Consider the following 21,682-nt stretch of genomic DNA (forward strand, 5'->3'; position numbering starts at 1 on the left):
CGGTGGCAGAGAAGCATTATCAATTTGTGGCTTTACCCTTTGGTCTCGCCTCCCAGAGTGTTTGCCAAGGTCTTAGCACCGATATTGGCATTGCTGCGCCAGGGGGATTGCGGTACTGGGGTACCTAGTCGATCTCCTGTTGAGAGTGGACTCTCCTTCCGTCTTGTTGGGGGATCTGATGGTCACTGTAAGAACTGCAGGATTTCGGTTGGAACATCAATTTCAAGAAATCTGTGCTGACGCCTGTCTTGAGACTGGATCAATGTGTGTTCGGTGGGGGACTCCCGAGGTAGATGTTTTTTTCTCGCCTCAACAAGTAGGTTGAATCTTAACCTTTGGGGAGTTATGTTTCCGTTTGTGTTGTCTTCCCATCCCTCATGAATATACTGCTTTGGGGCATCCCTATAGTCTCTGACTAGATGGAGCTGCATCTGTCGATGAATGATAGAGAAAACTGGATTTTTGTAAGAACTTACCATAAAATCCCTTTCTCTGAAGTTCATTGACAGACACAGCACCCGCCCCTCTACTTCTGAGTGAATAGGGTTTGTTCTATACTAAACTGCTTGATGATAGCAGGATGTGTGGGGTTATGCCTGCAGGGACAACCCCCATAGGTGTGGTTAAGATTTTTTCCTGCCTAGTGCATATTCCTGATAGGAGGAGCATAACTCTATAGTCTCTGACTAGATGGAGCTGCGTCTGTTGATGAACTTCAGAGAATAGGATTTTACGGTAAGTTCTTAAAAAAAATCAATTTTTTTCTTGGATGCATGGAATAACCTTCCTGCAGAAGTGGTAGCTGCAAATACAGTGAAGGAGTTTAAGCATGCATGGGATAGGCATAAGGCTATCCTTCATATAAGATAGGGCCAGGGACTATTCATAGGATTCAGATATATTGGGCAGACTAGATGGGCCAAATGGTTCTTATCTGCCGACACATTCTATGTTTCTATGTTTCTTTGTTTCTGTTATAAAAATTTGCAAATTAGTATTTTTTCTTCATAAATTTTGGCCAAAATTTATACTGCTACATATCTTTGTTATAAATAACCAAAATCAGTGTATAATATTTGGTCTCTGTGGAAGTTAGTCTACAAGCTATGGTGCCAATCATTGAAAATTGATCACACCTGATGTACTGACAAAGTTCTTGAGACACTAACAAGCCAGGAAAGTACAAATACCCCCCAAATTACCTCTTTTTGGACAGTAGACACATAGGGAGTTTTTTTAAGTTGTAATTTTTTCTCACAATTCTTTGCAAATCAAGGTTTTTTTTTCTTTTTTTTTTCTCACAAAATTGTCATATTAACATCTTGTTTCTCTCACATAGCATATGCATACTTGCAACTACACCCCAAAACACATTCTGCTACTCCTGAGTATGGTGATACCACATGTGTGAGACTTTTTCACAGCCTGGCCACATACAGAGGCCCAACATGCAAGTAGCACCATCAAGAGTTCTAGGGACATAAATTACACATCTAATTTATTGACTATCTGTTACACTTTTGAAGGCCTCGGAGCACTAGGACAATGGAAACACCCACAAAATGACCCAATTTTGGAAAGCAAATACCTCAGTGTATATTCTATAAGGCATAATTAGTCTTTTGAACATGTCATTTTTTTCCACAAGTTTTTGGAAAATGTGGAAAGAAAATGAAAACAATTTTTTTTTTTTTTTTACACAAAGCTGTCCATATATAACATATTTAATATAGCATGTACATAGCAAAAATGACAACACAATATACATTCTGCTTCTCCTTCCGAGTATGGCGATACCACATATGTGAGACTTTTAAACAGCCTGGCCACATACAGAGGCCCAACATGCAGGGAGCTTCGTCAGTATCAGCACTGATGTGGCATGGATGGAGCACAGATGAGGCATGGATGGGTATGTATGAGGCATGGATGAGGCACAGATGGGCATGGATCATGCATGGCTGGGCATGGATCAGGCACGGGTGAGCATGGATGGGCATGGATCAGGCACAGATAGGTATAGATTGGGCTTGGATCAGGCACGGATGGGCCTGGATCAGGCACAAGTGGGCATGGATCAGGCACGGATTGGGATGTATCGGGCACGGATTGGGATGTATCGGGCACGGATTGGGATGTATCGGGCACGGGTGGGGATGTATCGGGCACGGGTGGGGATGTATCGGGCACGGGTGGGGATGTATCGGGCACGGGTGGGGATGTATCCTGCACGGGTGGGGATTTTTCGGGCACGGATGTATCGGTCACGGATAGGGGATGTATCGGGCTCAGGTGGGGATTTATCGGGCACGGGTGGGGATGTATCCTGCACGGGTTGGGATGTATCCTGCACGGGTGGGGATTTTTCGGGCACGGATGTATCGGGCTCAGGTGGGGATGTATCGGGCACGGGTGGGGACGTATCGGGCATGGATGGGGATGTATTGGGCATGGATCAGGCATGAATGGGCATAGATCTGCGCTGTGGGCACTTCACATCCAGTACAAAGCAATGCTGCTCCACTAGCTCCCCCCTCTCCTCACACGCTGTACCAATCACGAGTGAGGAGAAAGCTGAACCAGACATGCGCCAGTTTGTTCACAAGTGATTGCTCCATCATTGGAAGGAGCAATCACATAGTAAAAAGGCCACTGTCATTGGCCCTTTACCGCGATCCTTGATGCGCCAGGTTCTCCGCTTCTGGGTACGCGCAAGTCTGGGAAGACGTCTCTGTACCCCCTCCCAGAACCAGCCAACAGTGCTGTAGCCATCATTTAGGCTATGGCCAGGTCGGCAAGTGGTTAACACAAGAACATACATTCAACATTTATAATTATGCCATCTAAATTAGTGTGTGCTATAAATTGCCTCCAGTATTGCTTCGGTTTCTTTTTGTTTAAGGCTGCTGTGTTGTTTTTTGCCTAGAGCATTCACTTCCTTATTGTTATTTTGAGACCAAGGAGAGGGGGAGAGTATCCGTCACTTTCTGTAATTAAAATGTGTTCATTCCCAGCCTTGATTGTATACCTTGGCTATGCTAAGGAGGAAGGCTGGCAGAAGCTTTCCAATGCTGAATTTCAAAAGCAGCTGCCAAGGGAGAAAGGAGACAACACACTATCCTTGCAAGTTTAACTTTTTTGTGTCTTCCTCGAAGCAGACTTTGTTCTGTCACCTCTCCTGCTTTTCTTTTTTCTCACTCCCTAATCCGTGTTCACTCGTCATTCCTATTTTCTGCCCCCACAGCAGCAGTAAATCTTTAGGCTGTCAGCTGATTGGCCTCTAGTGACTCCCTGATTATCAGCACAGTGCTGAGAATAGAGAACAACTGAGGCTCTGCAGAGCTAGGTAAGACAGTGCCTTAATGGATTTTCAACAGCATAGGCACTTCTTTTAAATATTTTACATAACTATATCTGCAAAAGGGGCCAGCATGATGTAATTCATCAGGATTTAATTTTCTGACCAATGTTCCTGATGATCAAACTGGCTACATCTGCTATGAATTACATTTTGCACTGCAACATTGTTCCAAGTATTGCATTAGTAGTACACTGTGTATCGTAGCATTTTTTTTTTCTAATAGAGACTACATCTAAGATTTATTTTCCAGTGGTGATGCTTTTCATCACCAGTTGTGAAAAACCATACAACCAAGCCAATGGAAGAGTCTCACCAGAATCTAGTAGAAAGGATCTATTAACATTTCAACATCATTATAGCTACAAGCAACACCTTGTGACAATACAATGAAGTTTCAACACTTCCAACACAATTCAAGAGGTTTTGTAGATGCAGCTTGATAATGTTCTAAAGACTATTTATAGTGTTTCACAATAAATCACGCAGATAAAATAAGTAAGCAATACCCAAAAACAATTTTCCAATGTCACATTTTATTGAAAATAACTTTTTTAGCCTTAGCACCTAATTGGTGGCCAGTGTGAATAATTGGTGCTGTGCATAATCCTAAATTAGATGGTGTTGGAAAAAAGGGCTATGTTATTTACATCTAATATGATCCTAATACCGCTTTAGTGTGTGCCCACTGGGACCTGTTTATCTGGGATTTTATGGGTAATCCCAGATCTATAACAATCATTTAGAAAACGGGTGGCTTGGTAGTTAGGGGTGTAAACAAAGTGTGAAGTGCTCTGAAGATTAGGTTCATTCTTTGAACAATTACAGCTTGAATAATTAAAATTGAGGTTTATTTAAACATGGATTACTGCTTAGAGAACTGAAAGCTAATTCATTATTCCTAATTAAAATACACATTTTATTATATTAATACTAATGAAACTAAGCTGTGCATAAAATGATATTTTTCATTAGGGAAAGTTAATATTTTCTTTAAGTCTAATTCTTACAGCATATTGTATTGATAGACTATCCATAAATAAAATCATAGAAATGACCCGATGTCTCTTCTTCCATTCCGAAAGTATAAAGCTATGATATGACACAGACATTTTAATGTTTATAGTGTCAAACTTATTTTCTGGGACCTTCTAGGCATTCACCAATGTCTGTGCTATTAGAATTCATTGGTGCCAAGCAGTCCAGCTTGTTGTATACTTTGCAGCATATTGGATTTTGACAAATCATTTTTCTTACTTTTTTCGTGACCAGGGAACATTCAAGCCTGGATACCCGGACTAAATTTATCAGTGCGGGGGAAAAAAAAAAAAAACCTACATACTCACCTAGATGTCTGCAGCATCAATCTGTTGCTCATGGCCCAGGCTCTACGTAGCACCCTGAGAGGCTGAGCCAGCTGCCAGTCAGGCATCTGGGTGGATCTCAAAATTATTGTTGGGATCCCTGCAGAGTGTGGACCAGCTCTGCGATGCCAGCCAACAGCGGAATTTAGCCTGAGACAATATTGCAATGCAATATCTGCAGCCTGCCAGCACTGTACCTCTTTTGTATGAGGCACAGGGGCAGCTAACAGATGGCAAGTAAATGTTTGTGGTCTTTGTGGTGGGCTGTCATGGTGATCTTATAACAAGAAACCATACTAATCAACAGCTGTCAATTACAGTGCGTTTTTTCAAATAGAAGTATGTACAGCTATGCACTGCTAGCTCTACAATGGAAATATAAACATTCTTTCTGTATGGGGCACCATAACAATAAATGCCAGTCTGTAAATTGTAGTGTAGAATGGATTAAGTTACATTGTCAGGCTGAAAAGACACAAGTCCTCCTTGTTCAACCAATAAAAAAAATACTAATAGAAAACCTCTGCATACAAAAATCCTATATCCCAAAGTTGATTCAGAGGAAGGCAATAAACCCCAGTAAAACATGGTCCAATTTGCTCCTGTCAGGGAAGAAATTCCTTCCTGATCCCACTGGAGGCAATCTAATACTCATTGGGTCAACTACCCCTGATCTTATAAATGTTAGTATCTGGATATATTTTGTGCAATTAGGAATGCATCCAGCTATTTTTTTTTTTTTAATTCTACTGAGCTGGCCAGAACTAGTTCTTGAAGGAGTCTAGTCCACATTTTCACAGCTCACATAATGCATGCGTTTCCGTGTGCCTCATTTATCGCACATTCCTGCGTGGTGCATTTTTGACAGCCCATATATTTCATTGGGCGGCCAAATGCACAGGTACTTTTTTTTTTTTTTTTTTTAATCGTGCTGCACCAAACCCCATGGTACTGTGGTAGTATGGGGTTTGGTGGTCGCAAATGCACATGTATTTGCTAGATGCATGGGGATGCCATCAACAACGAAAAAGCGCCTTTCCCATCCTGCAAGTGGTGTGAACAGGCCCTTAATAGGAATATTTTGCTAGCTTTAAAAACTGCAGCTTGGCATTGTAAGCTATTAAGTTTCTGATCTGCCTAGGCCACCCAGATCCTTCTCGACCATTGGCTCACCTAGAGGTTCTTGAAGAATGTATTATGTGTGCATGTTTTTTGTTCCCAAGTGCATAACTTTACATTTATCAACAATAAAGGAAAGTTCACTTTTGGAACATGTAACCCGTTCCAGCATCTGCAGCCTCTTCCCCACCCATTACCCCCAGCCTGTCGCAGCAAGTTTGGGATCCTCTCTCTGCACCCACTGTCACAATTTGAAAACAGCATGGTCATGCTGGGCTCCACTCCTTTAGGTAACTGCCTGCCCATATGAGGTACGAGCAGATAGCTATACTGAGAGTCTGCAGGAGCCTGAAATTGCACCCATGATCTGCTGATCGCAAGGATAATGCTTTGCAGGCTCCTCAGAAAAAAATAAATACATAGTTACATAGTAGTTGAGGTTGAATAAAGACAATAGTCCATCCAGTTCAACCTGTGTAGGTGTGTGTGGATGTATTCATTTCCCATACCCCTGAATGTTTTGATCTTGGAGATGTATGTCCAAGAGTCTTTTAAAAGTAGCCATACTCCCCGCAGTTACTACCATTTGTGGAAGAGAGTTCCACAATCTTATTGCCCTTGCTGTAAAAAAAAAAACCTGCGTAGCCTGAGGTTGAATCGCTTCTCCTCTAATCGCATTGAATGGCCTTTTGTCCTCTTGCACTCCTTGCAAATGAATAGTTTTTTTTCTATGCTGAGATCACCATTGAGGTATTTGTAAATTGCTATCATGTCCCCTCTCAGGCGTCTCTTCTCTAGGGAGAATAAATTGAGCGCTTGTAATTGCTCCTCATACTTTAGGTCCTCCAATCCCCTAATTAGCTTAGTTGCCCTTCTCTGGACTCTTTCCAGTTCCAGCACATCCTTTCTGAGGATTGGTGACCAGAATTTGACAGAATTCTCCAGGTATGGCCGGACCAGAGTAAAGTGGTAGGATTATAGATTTATCTCTGGAATATATCCCCTTCCCTATGCATGCCAATATTCTGCCGGTTTTGTCAGCTGCAGCTTGACATTGCATGTTATTGCTTAGTCTATCTTAAACTAAGGCTCCCAGATCTTTCTCCATTCTTGATTCCCCCAGAGGTTCCCCCCCTAACGTGTATCTTGCATTTATGTTTTTAGTCCCCAAATGCAATACCTTACACTTCTCCACATTAAACCTCATTTGCCATATAGTTGCCCACTCTGTTATTTTGTTCAGGTCATTCTGTAAGGTTTCTGCATCATGATGTGAAGTTATTGCCCTGCTTAATTTTTTGTCATCTGCAAAAACTGAGATTGAGCTAGTGATCCCTTCCTCAATGCTATTTATGAATAAACTGAACAAAATTGGTCCCAGGACTGACCCTTGGGGCACCCCACTTATCACTCCAGACCAGTCTGAGTACGTGTTATTTATAACCACCCTTTGGACATGCCCTTTTAACGAGTTTTCTATCCAAGAGCAAACCTTATGGTCTAAGCCTGCAAACCTTATTTTGTAAATTAATCGTTTGTGAGGGACTGTATCAAATGCCTTTGCAAAATCCAGATACCCCACATCCACAGGTCTCCCCCTATCTAGCTCACAGCTCTTTTCCTCATAAAATGTTAACAGATCGGTCTGACAAGAATGTCCTTTTGTAAACCCATGCTGGTTACTGCTGATGATACTGTTGACATTAACAGATTCTTGGATCTAGTCCCTTATCATCCCTTCCAGTAATTTACATACTATTGACGTCAGGTTGACCGGCCTATAATTGCCCGGGATATGCCTCTGCCCTTTTTTGAATATTGGTGTCACGTTCGCTTTTCTCCAGTCACCTGGTACAGTTCCTGTCAAAATACTATCTGCAAAGATCAGGAACAGTGGTCTAGATATAACTTTACTGACTTCTTTGAGTACTCTCGGATGCACGCCATCCAGTCCTGGTGATTTATTTGTGTTAATGTTATCAAGCTTTTTCATGATTTCACCCTCTGTTAGCCATAGCGGCATGTCATGTGAAGTACTGCTAACCATACAGTCATGGTCAGTATACCCCTCCTTTTCCTGTGTAAAGACTGAGGAGAAGAAAGCATTTAGCACAGTTGCCTTCTCTGTGTCCTCTATAACCATCCTCCCATCATCGTTAATTATGTGTGCAACGTGCTCTGACCTCGTTTTTTGCTATTGATATATTTAAAGAATTTCTTAGGGTCCCTTTTACTTTCCTCAGCTATATGTCTCTCAAAGTCGATTTTAGCCTTCTTGATTTTATATTTACATTTCTTATTCAATTCCTTGTATTGGTGGAAAGCCGATAAAGTCCCCTCCGATTTATCTCTTAACCGGTTGCCGACCTCCACACGACTATATACTGCGGCGGTCAGCCCCGGCCAGGCAGAGTGACGTAGGGGTACGTCACTCGCCTGTCACTGACTTGTGAGCCAATTGTGGGCGCCGGTCACTCACGATCGCTCCGGTGAAGGGAGAAAGTCAGGCGGCTTATGTAAACAAGCCACCTGTCATTCTCCCTGGTGTAAAAATGAAGATCAGACGGTTCTACTATGTAGGACCGTTGATCTTTGTTTTTACACCAATAGCCATGTCCCTTTACAGTTAGAATCACGCCCCAATGACACACTTAACCCCTCCCTCTCCAATACAGTTAACCCCTTCCCTGCCAGTGTCATTTTTGCAGTAACAGTGCATATGTATAGCACTTATTACTGCAGTAATGTCACTGGTAACTCCAAAAGTGTCAAAAATGTCAGTCAAGGGTCTGATCTGTCCGCCGCAATGTCGCAGTACCGCAAAAAAAATCGCAGATCGCCACCATTACTCGTTAAAAAAAAAAACACCAAAAATGACAAAAATCTTTCCCTTTGTTAGTAAACGCGATAACTTTTGCGCAAACCAATCAAAATACGCTTTTTGCGATTTTTTTTTTCTTCCCAAACATATTAGCATAAAACAAATTGGCTGAAAATGTTAAAAAATTTAGATTTTTACATTTTTTGGGGGGGAAATTTCTTTTAAAAAAATGTGAAAAATATTGTTATTTTTGCAAAATTGACGCACTTTTTTTGTTTATAGCGCATGATCAAAAAATCGCACAGGTGATCAAATGCCACCAAAAGAAAGCTCTATTTGTGGGAAAAAAAGGACGTCAAATTCATTTAGGTACAGCGTCGCACGACCGCGCAATGGTCCGTTAAAGTCACGCAGTAAAAAATCGCAAAATACCCCCTGGTCTTTTAGCAGCCAAATCCTCCGGGGCTTAAGTGGTTAAAGGCCATTTTTTTCCCCTGATATGTTTTTTTACATCACGGTTTAGCCACCCTGGTTTGGCCTTGGCTCTTCTACATTTATTTCCCATATGAATGCACTGTGAGTTGCTTTTGTTTAATATGTTCCTAAAGCATTCCCATTTTTCATCCGTGGTCAGTGTTCCTAGGGTTTGGCCCCAGTTTATTTTCTCTATCATTGAGCACAGTTTGGGAAAGTTTGACCTTCTGAAGTTTAGGGTTCTTATATTCCCCTCTTGCCTTGCTATATTGTGATTTACGTTAAATGTGACCATCCTGTGATCACTAGAACCCAAGTTGTCCCGGATTCCTACATCTGAGATTAGATCTGGGTCATTAGTAATTAATAGATCTAGCACTGCATTCTTTCTAGTAGGGGAATCCACCAATTGGGACAAGTAGTTGTCCTGTAATGTACAGTGCCTTGCGAAAGTATTCGCCCCCCTTGAACTTTGCGCCCTTTTGCCACATTTCAGGCTTCAAACATAAAGATATAAAACTATTTTTTTGTGAAGAATCAACAACAAGTGGGACACAATCATGAAGTGGAACAAAATTTATTGGATATTTCAAACTTTTTTAACAAATAAAAAACTGAAAAATTGGGCGTGCAAAATTATTCAGCCCCCTTAAGTTAATACTTTGTAGCGCCACCTTTTGCTGTGATTACAGCTGTAAGTCGCTTGGGGTATGTCTCTATCAGTTTTGCACATCAAGAGACTGAAATTTTTGCCGATAAAATAGTGCATTGAGGTCAGCTTGCAAGAAGACATCTTGTAAGGATATTCCACTGCATAATCTGCTGTCATTCGCAAACACTGAAATTGTGCTTTTAAGCCCAAACTCTATATCATTTATAAATTAAGTAATGGTCCCAACACTGAACCTTGGGGTACACCACTAATTATCTTGGATCATTCAGTGTATGAATCATTAATCACTGCTCTTTGAATATGCCTGTAGACTTTTAACTTAGGCTTTGTTTACACTTGCGATTGCAGGGAGGAAAAACCCCACCTTTGAGCTGTGCTTTAACTACCTGTAAGAGTTCCCGCTCTTGCTGCTGAGGCAGCACCTGGTGGTGTACAAATGCCATGTGTGTGGTTGCGGCACAGTTATCTAGTAATTAGTGTGTTACAACTGAATCCTCTCTGTCTGTCTATTGCTGTATGAAAAAGTGATCTGAACGCAGATCATGCTTCAGACAATCACAAGTCTACAAGGTCTTACACATTAGCAGTGTGGGGGGAACTACATCAAACACTTTTGTAAAAAAGGATGACACCAGTGTTCATCATACTTTTCCTCACAAAGGTGTCTCCCACTTTCCTTAAAAAAAAAAAAAAAATGAAAACAATGTATGTGGCATATTTTATATTTGAGTATTTTGTTTTTTTCTACAGGTACTGTTTTCCATTTGGAAGGCCAGAAGGAGCTTTGAAAGCCACATTGTCTCTGTTAGAGAGGGTATCTATTTATATTTTACCATTTCTATTTGCCATGCACTGTATTTAGTCTTAAAAATTATATGATTAAAAAAAGGATATTTTATACATATTCTGTAGAAGCAAAGGATTCCTCTGTATTTTCAATGTATTTTTTTGACCTGTATCTTTAGACACAGGATGATCTATTTTCACCACAGAGAATTCCAGTGCAGGAGGGGTGAGTATGTAAACCAAGTCTTAGGTTGACAAAAAGGGTCAATGAATATTAGGGTTACAGTAACAGGTTGGATTCCTCCCACTTCCATTGCATTTAACATGCATTGGCCAATCCAAAATGCACTTGAGTTAGGAACATTGGCACCCTTTAACACATTGCATTGATCTGTATTTTTTTTTAATGCGTTGCATTAATGTACATCTTTATTCTTATTCATTGGCAGGATCCAGAATACATTTTGTTCACCCTTTAAAGCGGTAGTAAACCTTTAAAGAAAAAGAAAATTTTGCCTGTAAGGCAATCTCATGATGCACATTATGACGGACTTGCCTTGAGATGAAGCCCTCCAGTGGTATGCTGTCACCGCTGATAGGGCTTCCATCTTCACTCAGTTTTCCTTCCCGGTTTGCAGGCTGCGGCCACTTGAATGGCCATTCAAGCGGCCGGGCAGCGATGACATCACAAAAGCAAGAGGCACGGCCGTGGCACAGAGCTCTGAGGGAACAGCATGAGAATGCCGTCCCTTCAAAGCGTGCATTACAACACATTGTGATGCATTGTATCTCAATGGGCTATGTTTAATATGAATGTAAATGGGTGGGGGCGTGGTCTGACATCGGGCGAGAATGTCCGCTTAGGCACAGAACTCCGGCTGACAGCGGGACTTCAGACTGGCACACATGGAGACCAGAAGCCTTTATAATATGATCAAGTTGCCACCCACTTATGCTGAACACTATAATATTATGGTCACAAATATAACTCCAACCTCACTTCTTCGCCTCCCCACACCTCAAGTAAAATACAAATCAGCCAACAGATCTCCTTTCTGTTCCTATCACCTATAGTCCCCCTTGATGCCATAGCTGCACTCTATAGACTTATTGAGACTAGGACTCCTCACAGCGGACTGTTACACTTCCTGACATAACCAAAACCACTACCAAACCTTCCCGGATCTCACACCAACTCCCCCTAGACAGACTAGCTGGTACTCGCTTGTCCCCTGAATGCTTCTCCCTGCCACCTCTTACACCTTTACCCTCACCCTTTTTCCCCCACCTATTACTCCTACCCTTTCTCTTCCTAGACTCCCTCACTTAGAAGAGTCTATCTTCTCCATCTTCTAACAAGCAAAGCTAACACTTCTCAGCACTATCTCTGACCAGCTCTAGTTGCCCTCACCAAAACGAACCATTACTTTATCAAAAACTCTAAAAATAATTTCTATCAATGCAAAAGGGTTAAATAAACCAGAAAGCACTCTCAAGCTCTTTTTTTAGCAAAGAAAATGAAGGCAGATGTAATCTTCATACATTAAACTTATTTCCGCTCTAATCAAATACCCAAGTTAACAAACTCTCATTGCCTATCATGCCACCAATAGTCTAGCAAAAACGAAAGGGGTTTCCATCCTCTTTTCCAAAAATTTTCTATGTCCATAACAGACATCCTCATGGACCAGGAAGGCAGTTTTCTCTTTTTGAAAGGAAACAGGCCAATTACATTGGCAAACGTTTATACTGCACAAATGTGAAACAAGTAACCTTCCTCAACTCTGTAATAGAAAAACTTATCACCTTCCAATTGGGTATACTGATTGTAGGTGGGGGACATAAATATTCCTCTACAACCAATCTTAGATACGTCTACAGGTACTTCATCTTTAATGTATAAAGCCTTACGAAAAGTCAATTTTCTTCTACAGGACCTTCAACTCCACAACTAATGGCGTACTCTTAACCCTAAAGCACATGACTACCCATTCTACTCTCAGCCACATTACCAGTATTCCTGACTAGACTGTCTATCCTTATGCCAACCTGATATTTTATTTCTCTCGGAAGAAACCATTGAACCACAAACCATCTCTGACCATAATCCGATCACAATGACTCTTTACCTTTCCAGAACAATCCCAGTACAACGTACAATGGTGTCTGGACGCCTCCCTTCTCACAAATAAAGCACACCTTACAAAATTCCATACATGCTTACGTCAATATTTTGCAGAAAACACAGACTCAAACATATCCCAATCTCAATCTGCGAAGCACTTAAATGTGTGATTAGAGGGGAACTAATCGCGTTAGCCACAAAAAGAGAGGAAAGCACAACTAGACCCCCTTACTGACCGCATCCAAGCTCTGGAAGCAACACATAAAAAAATCACAAGTGGCCCAAGTACTAAACAAACTAATTTTGGCCAGAAAAGATCTCACTGCTTTAGATCGGATTATAAGATATAAATACTTAATGTCCAAAAGATTGTTTTATGAGCATGGCAACAAAAGGGGCAAGTAACTAACAAGGGCCCTTCAATCAAAAAAAGTCACACATACAATACACCATATTAAATCACTGACAGGCCGTCTCCTAGTCTTGACTGATTAAATTACTGACCAATTCATACACTATTACTCTTTACTATATATAACATAACACAGCAATTGCCTAATGATCCCACCCAAACTCCCAGACAGGAACTAATTTCCGATTTCCTTTCTAAATACAGTCCTAAGCCTATTCATGAAGAGACGTTACAGAAACTAAACCAACAACTAACCAGCGAAGAACTAACTCCCTCCTTAAAATAACTCGGAAAAAGCCCAGGCCCTGATGGCCTCTCAGCACCTTACTATAAGACATTTGCTGACATTCTCACTAAACCCCTCCTATACGCTTTCAACTCACTAGCTATCAATCCAAAAGGTCTTCGAGTGCCCCTGAGACACATATAACCGTAATCCCAAAGGAAGGGAAGGACCCCACTCAAGCTTCCAATTATAGACCCACCTCCTTATTCAGTGTTGACCTGAAACTTTTGCAAAAAACACTAACAAACCGCCTAGCACCACTTTTGCCATCATTAATAAATAATGACCAGGTTGGTTTTGTCCCTGGCAGGGAAGCCGGAGACAATACTCTTAAAGCCATCAACTTACACTATTGGCTCACCAACACCAAACATGGAGGTTTTTTCCTGTCACTAGATGCGAAGAGGGCATTCGACAAGGTGGCCTGGGACTACATGCAAGTAGTTTTGGAACACATCAGCATCCGTAACAACATGCTCAACTTCATCCTCTCACAATACTCTGCTCCAACTGCTAGGCTCCCGAGTACATGGCCACCTATCGATTGCCTTCCCTATCTCAAATGGCACCAGGCAAAGATGCCCTCTATCGCCACTATTATTTATACTAACGATTGAACCGCTACTGCAGCGCATTAGAGCTAATCACAGTGTCAAAGGGATTGAAGCCGCAGGACGCTCATATAAAATAGCTTCATTCACTGACTACATCCTTTTATTCTTGACTGAGCCTCAAGTCCACTATCCCTAGCCTCCTGGAAGACTGCACACTATAACACCCTCTCAAACCTACAGATAAACTTCTCCTCCAAGTCTTTCGTCCTCAATGTGATGCTCCCGAACAATGTTGCATCCTGTAAGAATGACTCCTTTTACATGGCAAAAGCAGTCGATCATCTATCTCGCGATACAATTACCGAAATCTCTCCTTGACCTCTATGCACTAAATTACTTTCCCATTCTACGGGACATCCAAAATGATTTACAGAAATGGCAAAAGGAACTCTCTTCTTTGTTTGGGAGGGCCACTTTTATCAAAATGAACATACTCCCCCCCGTCTCTTTTACACTTTACAGATTGTACCTATTCAACTACCTAAGGCCCTATTTGCATCATATCGCAAAATAGGTACCCTTTTTCTCTGGGGACACAAACGCCATAGACTCAGCTATGCAATCTTCAACCAACCCAAACCAAAAGGAGGCAATGACCTGCCTGATATTCATAAATTTTACATAGCTTCCCATCTTGCCAGGATAGTAGATTGGGACTCCAACTGGAAAAACAAGGCATGGGTTCATTTAGAACAAGCATACTCAGAGACCCCAATACACCAAACCCTTGATTACATCTGGCCTCATGAACAGGTACAAAACCACTCGAATCCTACAAGGTGTAGAACAAATTTCCCAAAAGTTATAAGAAGGGAAATTCTCCACTATTCTTTAAACATAGCACAAATATCCAAACCCAAATCGATATAGGCTCTACCTTCTTTTACAGTATATATCCACTGACATATGAATTCATATAGGTCTATATACGTCATAAATTTAGTAGACCCAAAAATTGCAGAAAAGTGGATGGTAAATAATGTACTATTACTCCCATTGACAAATAAGTTACCATCTTTAATTGAAATCAAAATATAAAATCCACATATATATAAATGACAAGACACTTAACATGTCCTAATTGTTCTGCTCCCTATTAAGCCTGTCTATATATGTATATGTGATAATATTGATAGTGACATATCTAGCATACTCAACTACTGAATTTCAAAACTGTAGCAGACAGGCAAACACCCAATGGCCATTTGAAATGTGTAAAAGTTCATCGCTTGGGCGCCATGGCTCTCAGAATCTCCCCTCTGATCATAATCTCCCTGGGGTTTGTTATTGATATTTTGTGTGTTGGCTTCTTTAAAGCTGCATACAGGAAAAATGTATCCCCAAAAGTGGTACTATTCAATAATATTTGGATGCCTCTGAGGTTCAAGTGAAGAAATAAAGAACAATGGCTCCATCCCATTAAATCCAGAATCAATAAGATTGCAATGCAATTCACACACACTCGTGGTCCATAGGAAGAGGTGTATGCCTTTTGAAGTTAAATGGTGAATGAAATTATATGGTATAATGTTCACCTTCCTAACACGAGTGTGTATCAGGTGAACAGTTCCAATGATGTCTACACAAACACACCCCGCTCAGGTAGCATATCTTCCAGAGGTATGTACACTGAACAAAATTATAAATGCAACACTTATGTTTTTGCCCCTATTTTTTATGAGCTGAACTCAAGGATCTAAGACTTTCAATTTACACAAAAGGCCTATTTTATAATTTTGTTTAGTGTTTATGTCATATTGTACTCATGGACTATATGGTATGCCAGTGACCCCAATCACACATTGATCACACATTGAACTTCCTTGGAAAGAACACATTACTCCATAATGTATGCTATGATACAGTCTTTTGCCATAAATGAAGGATTAGCATATTCAATAGAACCCCTATGGGATCAGAAGGGTACTTATCGTTCAGAGTATTTACTGGCAACCATGTTTTACTGGTGGTGTGTAGACTAAATACCCAAGGGTGCAGTAAAGTTCAAGGGAGCAGATAGTAGGGCAATGCCCAGGGCCTGACCGGTTTACCCGGGAGTCCCGGCTGCTTCAGAGGCTGTCATGAACAGTTGCTGGCTGAGCACTACAGGGCATAACCAGAAACTCCACTTTCTCTTTCTTTCAATGACTGACATAGCTCCTTATCTACTTGACCATTGGGTTAGGCAGCCCCCTACAGGAGTAGGACACTAGCCAGGAAAAAGCTTGACTATGCCTATGGGGGAGTCCCAGGGGGGGTATACTTCCACTCTCAGCTATAGGCATTCCGTTTTTTTTCTGCCTAGTCAGGAGTATGGACCAAGTTCCTTGCTGGGATCACTGGTCCTGGCAATTTTTTCCTTTTGAACTGGATTTTTTTTTTCTAGTTTCCTAGTTATTGCTATAGTTATTTTGTTCATGTGAGAATCTACTATCAACTGCTGGACTGGGTAACGGACTGGATAATCTAGACCCAGAGGGTCCCCCCAGTATGGCCAGCAAGTGCGCGCAGGCCTTAGCTCCGTGCTAAGTCAGCGGCGATGACATAGCCCCACTCAACGGGGGCTGACCTGCGAGTTAATCGCCTTGCGAGGGAGCATACGACCGGGCCTCGGCCTGAGCCGCAGCTTTCCTCCTGGCTGAGAGCCCCCCTATTCAGATGGATCAGTGGTGTGTCAGGAGCGGTGTCCACCTTGTTCCTGGTATGGTAAGTAGCTGTCCCCCCTCTAACCCTGGAAGTTTTTGGGGTGGACGTGGGCCCCTCCCTGGGATGGTCGGACCCCTGGGGTTCCCTTCCTTCCCATGCAGGGCCCCTCTCCATTCACACCCATGGTCGGAGCTCCTGGGGCCGCCATTTTATTGTATATTTTGGTACTGCTGTTCGGCAGGCCATGTTTTTGTAGCCTCGGCGGCCATTTTCTTAAGGTTTCTCATTGAAAATAGTGGCGGCCATGTTTTTGGAACTGTATGGGCGATGATTTAGCTTTGTTAGCTCCTCCTCATCCCCTAGTGCTGACTCCTGGATCTTTCTCTTCCTGATCGCCGCATGGTGTGCAGTTTACCGGGTGCTGTAAGTGCCTGATCAGTGGTGGTGAGTCTTTTTGTGGGGTTCTCTCTCCCTCTCCCTGTTATAGCAGCAATAATGATCTGTGCTGGGCCTTGTGGTACCACCAGCATGGTGGGGGTGTCCTTAGCAGTGTTATACACTTTTTTTGTGTGGGTCCCCCTTTTCACTAATGGAGTCCCTGGAGCACATTTCCCCACCTGATCCCCTCTCAGAGGCTGGCGGGCCCTCCGGGTCCCAACAATGCCTGGTTGCACTGAATGGTGGTCCTGGAGTCCTTGGTGTCCAAGGTGGATTTGGTCCTGGGAAAATGGGCTTGCAAAAAGCATCCCCTGCCTTCACCTGCTTCATCTGTTCCATCAGATCTTGAATCTTATTCAGCCGCTGTGGACACGTGTCACCCTACTAGGTCTGCGTCCATGTACCCTGCTTTCTCAGATAGTGAGGATGATTACTCTGCTCCTCTAGCCGCTCATGAAAAGGCGCTGGTGGATGCGCTGATTGTGTCAGTGCGTGAAACTTTAGAGATGGAGGATACAGCTGATGCTCCGTCGGAGGCACCGTTCCCTTTTGGCACTCACAAGACCTCCAAGGCGGCGAGCGCGTTCCCCTTTCCTGCTTACTTTGATAATGTTGTCACTAAACAGTGGGATTGTTCAAAACGCGCTTTTGCGATCCCTAAGCGTTTTGCAATGCGGTATCCTTATGAGGATTCCCTGCTTAAAAAGTGGACAGTCCCACCTGTAGTGGACTCGCCGATTTCCAGGTTAAGTAAAGCCACCTTAATTCAGGTCGAGGAGTCCCTGGCCTTTAAGGATCCAACTGATAGGAGGTCAGAGGCTCTGGCCGGCCATATGTTAGTTGTGGTTGATTCGGCTTTTTAAGGCCAATATTTACTATTGCCCTGGTGTCGCAAACTCTTACTGAGGGGGCTAAACTTTTACGCCGGGACCTGGAGGGAAAACAGCTTCCCCCTGCCTTTGCGGAGCTTGCGGGTCAGTTGGCCCAGGGGCTACAGTTTGTCTGTGATGCCTCTTTGGATGCGGCTCAGTTGATTTCTAGACTGTCTGTCTCAGCAGTGGTCCTTCAGTGTATTATCTGTCTGAAATGCTGGTCTGCAGACCAGACTTCTAAGAAGGCCTTATCTGATCTTTCATTTGCAGTGGATCGCCTGTTTGTAGCCTCCTTGGATGATGTTATTAGGGGCCTCACAGGTGGAGTTTCCTTGGATGACGTTATTAGGGGCCTCACAGGTGGGAAGAGTACTCTTCTTCCACAGGCTTATAAGGGCAAGGAGCCCCATCGTAGGCGGGGGCCATTCTACTCGGCTCGTAAGAGGCTTTTTCATCCCTCAGGGTCTCAAGACAAGGGATCTAAGCCCTTCAGGGCATCCACCGGAGGTTCCATGTGGACCTGGTCTGGCAAGCCACCAGCGGGCTCTTCCAGACCTGTCCAGAGAAAGACTTCCAGACAAGTCTTTCTCTGCATGAAGGGGTGCCCTCACCCGTATCTGGGGTGGGGGGACGTCTTTGCTGGTTTCTGGATCCATGGACCTCCCTGGTACAGGACAAGTGGGTCTACAAAGTAATTCGGTCCAGATACAAGATCGAGTTTAGGTTTTATCCTCCAGGAAAGGTTCTTCCATTCCAACCTGCTCTTGCCCCCCGATCGCTTGCGGGGTCTCTTTCGGGCAGTGCAAGACTTGTTACTTTAAGGGGTGATTGTCCCGATTCCGACTTCTGAACGTTTTCAGGGGTTTTATTTAAACCTGTTTAAATATCTCACTCACATGAAAGTAAGCAACTTTGAATTTGTCTCTCCTCTTCTGAGGAAGTCACGTGACTGACGCAACGCGTAGCAGGAACTAGTGACGGAGGCTTTCTACACACTTGCTGTGGATCGTGACAGCTGATCATCTGGCACACTGCTATAATGGGAGGATCAGCTCCATCCCGCTGTTGTTGAGCAGCTGATCACTTGGTGTACGGCCATAAAGAGATTAGGAAAAAGCTACATGTGGAGAGGAGAGATGAATTTAAAGTTGCTTACTTTCATGTGAGTGAGATCTGCTTTTATTTAATAAACTTGCTATTGTTTATTTTAATGTGGATTTCCCCTTGTTTTCTTATATGTATTGCAAGCTTGTTTTACGAGGTGAAGCGCGCATTTCAGCTAGACACATTGGTGGAAGATTCTTTTATGGCACTTCACAGGTTTTTTTTTGTACACCTTTATTTCATCACTGGTACAAGTTGTTTTCACGGATGGACTTCTGTTACACAGATCGATGTGTTTTCTATTTTTTTTCTTGTTGGCATGCTGTATCATTTTTATTGTGACAATATTACACTGTATTGTTGTTTTGTTTTTTTTTTCACATATTTGGGAACCTCGATGCAAGGAGAGTTTAGTAATCTTTGACTGATATTGGATGAAGATTTTTAGATGTTTTCAAGCACTGACTTGATGCTCTACAGGTGAGAGTACACCACAAATGAACTTATTAGTGGATGAACTTTTTTTTAAACATTTCTTCTTTTTCCTTTATGAACTCATATGTTTCACAGTCTTTGATGACATCAATTCTATTTGCACATGGAAATAGAAGATCCCATTTATGAGATCATCGACTATTTTTTGTATTTTATTTATTGTTTATAAATTGTCACTGTTTCATGCAATTTTCTGCATTATTTTACCCTCACACCTGAATAGCGCACCACCTTTTATATACATGTCTCACTGAACAAGCACTTGAGTACTTGAATTGGTGGGAGCTGCAATTCGCCTTATAGGTGTGGTTCGTTTTTAACATAGCAGCGCACCTTTCCTATTGTCTGTTTTTAAAGGTATGTCCAATTCTGGACCGCAAGGTGCTAAAATGCTTTGTGTGGGTACAGACGTTCCGAAAGGAGTCCATTCGCGTGGTAGTGTTGTCTCTATATCAGGGGGATTTTCTCGCTTCTATCGACATCAAGGACGCCTACCTTCACATTCCAATATGTCCTGGTCATCAGCACTTCCTCTGTTTTGCCGTGGGTGAGGAGCATTATCAGTTTGTGGTGTTACCTTTTGGTCTTGCCTCCACTCCTCGGGTCTTCACAAAAGTGTTTGCCCCTGATGCTGAGTAAGCGGGGGATCGCGGTGCTGGGGTACTTGGATGATCTTCTTCTGCGAGCGGAGTCTCCAACTGCTCTGATGGACAACTTGGAGATTACGCTACGAACTCTGAGGGAGTTCGGTTGGATTCTGAACCTTCAGAAGTCTGCTCTGGTTTCGTCCACAAGACTGGACTATCTGGATCTGACCCTGGACTCTGCTTTTGCCAGAGTGTTTTTTCCCTTGGAAAAACTCCAGAAATTGCAGGTGGCAATCCAGATTCTGTTGTCCAGCAGACGGTCATCCCTCCGGGCATGCATGTGGGTGATGGACCTGAGGTGTCTACCTTCGAGGCAGTTCGGTTTGCACAGTTCCACAAGAGATCTCTGCAAAAAGAGATTCTGGTGTAATGGGACAAGAATCATCAGTCTCCAGACAATCTGATCCTGTTAAGCTAGGGTACGAGAGGGTCCCTGATATGGTGGCTTTGTTCTCCTGCACTTCGACGGGGAAGATCCTTTCTCCCCCTGTACTGGACGGTTGTCACCACAGATGCCAGCCTGTCTGGGTGGGGAGGCGTCCTCTGCACAGATTGTGCTCAGGGGGTCTGGACTCTGGAAGAGTCCAGACTGCCAATCAGTGTACTGGAACTCCGAGTGATCAGACTTTGTGTGGATCATTGGACATTTCCTCTTCAGGGGTGTCCGGAACGCAATCAATCAGGCAATGCCATGGCCGTGGCCTATGTCAATCACCAAAGAGGCACAAGAAGTGCGCTGGTGACTTGGGAAGTAGCCGGTATTCTAAAGTGGGCAGAACGATTTGTTCAAGCCCTCTCTGCTGTACACATTCCAGGAGTGGAAAATCGGCAAGCGGATTACCTCAGTCGACAGGCGTTGGACCAGGGGGAATGGTCGCTTCATCCGGAGGTGTTTCATTAGTTGTGTCTACGTCGGGGTACTCCTGAGGTTGACCTGTTGGCCTCTCGCCTCAACAGGAAGGTACAGAGGTTTGTGGCACAGTCTCGGTATCCTCTACCTTATGCCACAGACGCCTTAGGGGCTCTTTGGAGTCAGTATCATCTGATTTACGCCCTCCCCCCCCTTAAACTTCTGCCAAGACTCCTGCGCAGGATCGAGGCAAAAGGGTTTCCGGTCATTCTAGTGGCTCAAGACTGGCCTCGCCGGTCTTGATACGCCGATCTGGTACGGCTGGTCGCCGATGTTCCTTAGAGACTACCTCTAAGCGAAGATCTGCTGTCCCAAGGGCCAATCTAACATTCTGCTTTACAGTCGCTGGCTTTAAGAGCTTGGCTGTTGAAAGCCAGGTGCTGAAAGATAGAGGTTTGTCCAAAACGGTGATTCCTACGCTGTTAAAGGCCAGAAAATCTACCTCAAGGATGATCTACTATCGTACTTTGAAGACATACGTTGCGTGGTGTGAGTCTCTTGGGGTTTACCCTCGCTCCTTTTCCGTAGCTTGGATATT

General features: G+C 43.1%; 1 protein-coding gene across 4 annotated transcripts in view; it reads left to right on the forward strand.

Annotated features, from left to right (window-relative positions):
* The window catches only part of CADPS2 (calcium dependent secretion activator 2), a 1,183,693-nt gene that overhangs the window by 617,990 nt on the left and 544,021 nt on the right, over positions 1-21,682 (forward strand). For all 4 annotated transcript variants that reach the window (XM_082254958.1, XM_082254959.1, XM_082254960.1 and 1 more), the window contains exon 15: positions 10,560-10,623. In XM_082254958.1, the coding sequence (XP_082111084.1) occupies positions 10,560-10,623 (64 nt within the window). The remainder of the gene's footprint in view (positions 1-10,559; positions 10,624-21,682) is intronic.

This window comes from Pelophylax lessonae (genome assembly GCF_965119305.1).
Source record: "Pelophylax lessonae genome assembly, chromosome: 4".
NCBI lineage: Eukaryota > Metazoa > Chordata > Amphibia > Anura > Ranidae > Pelophylax > Pelophylax lessonae.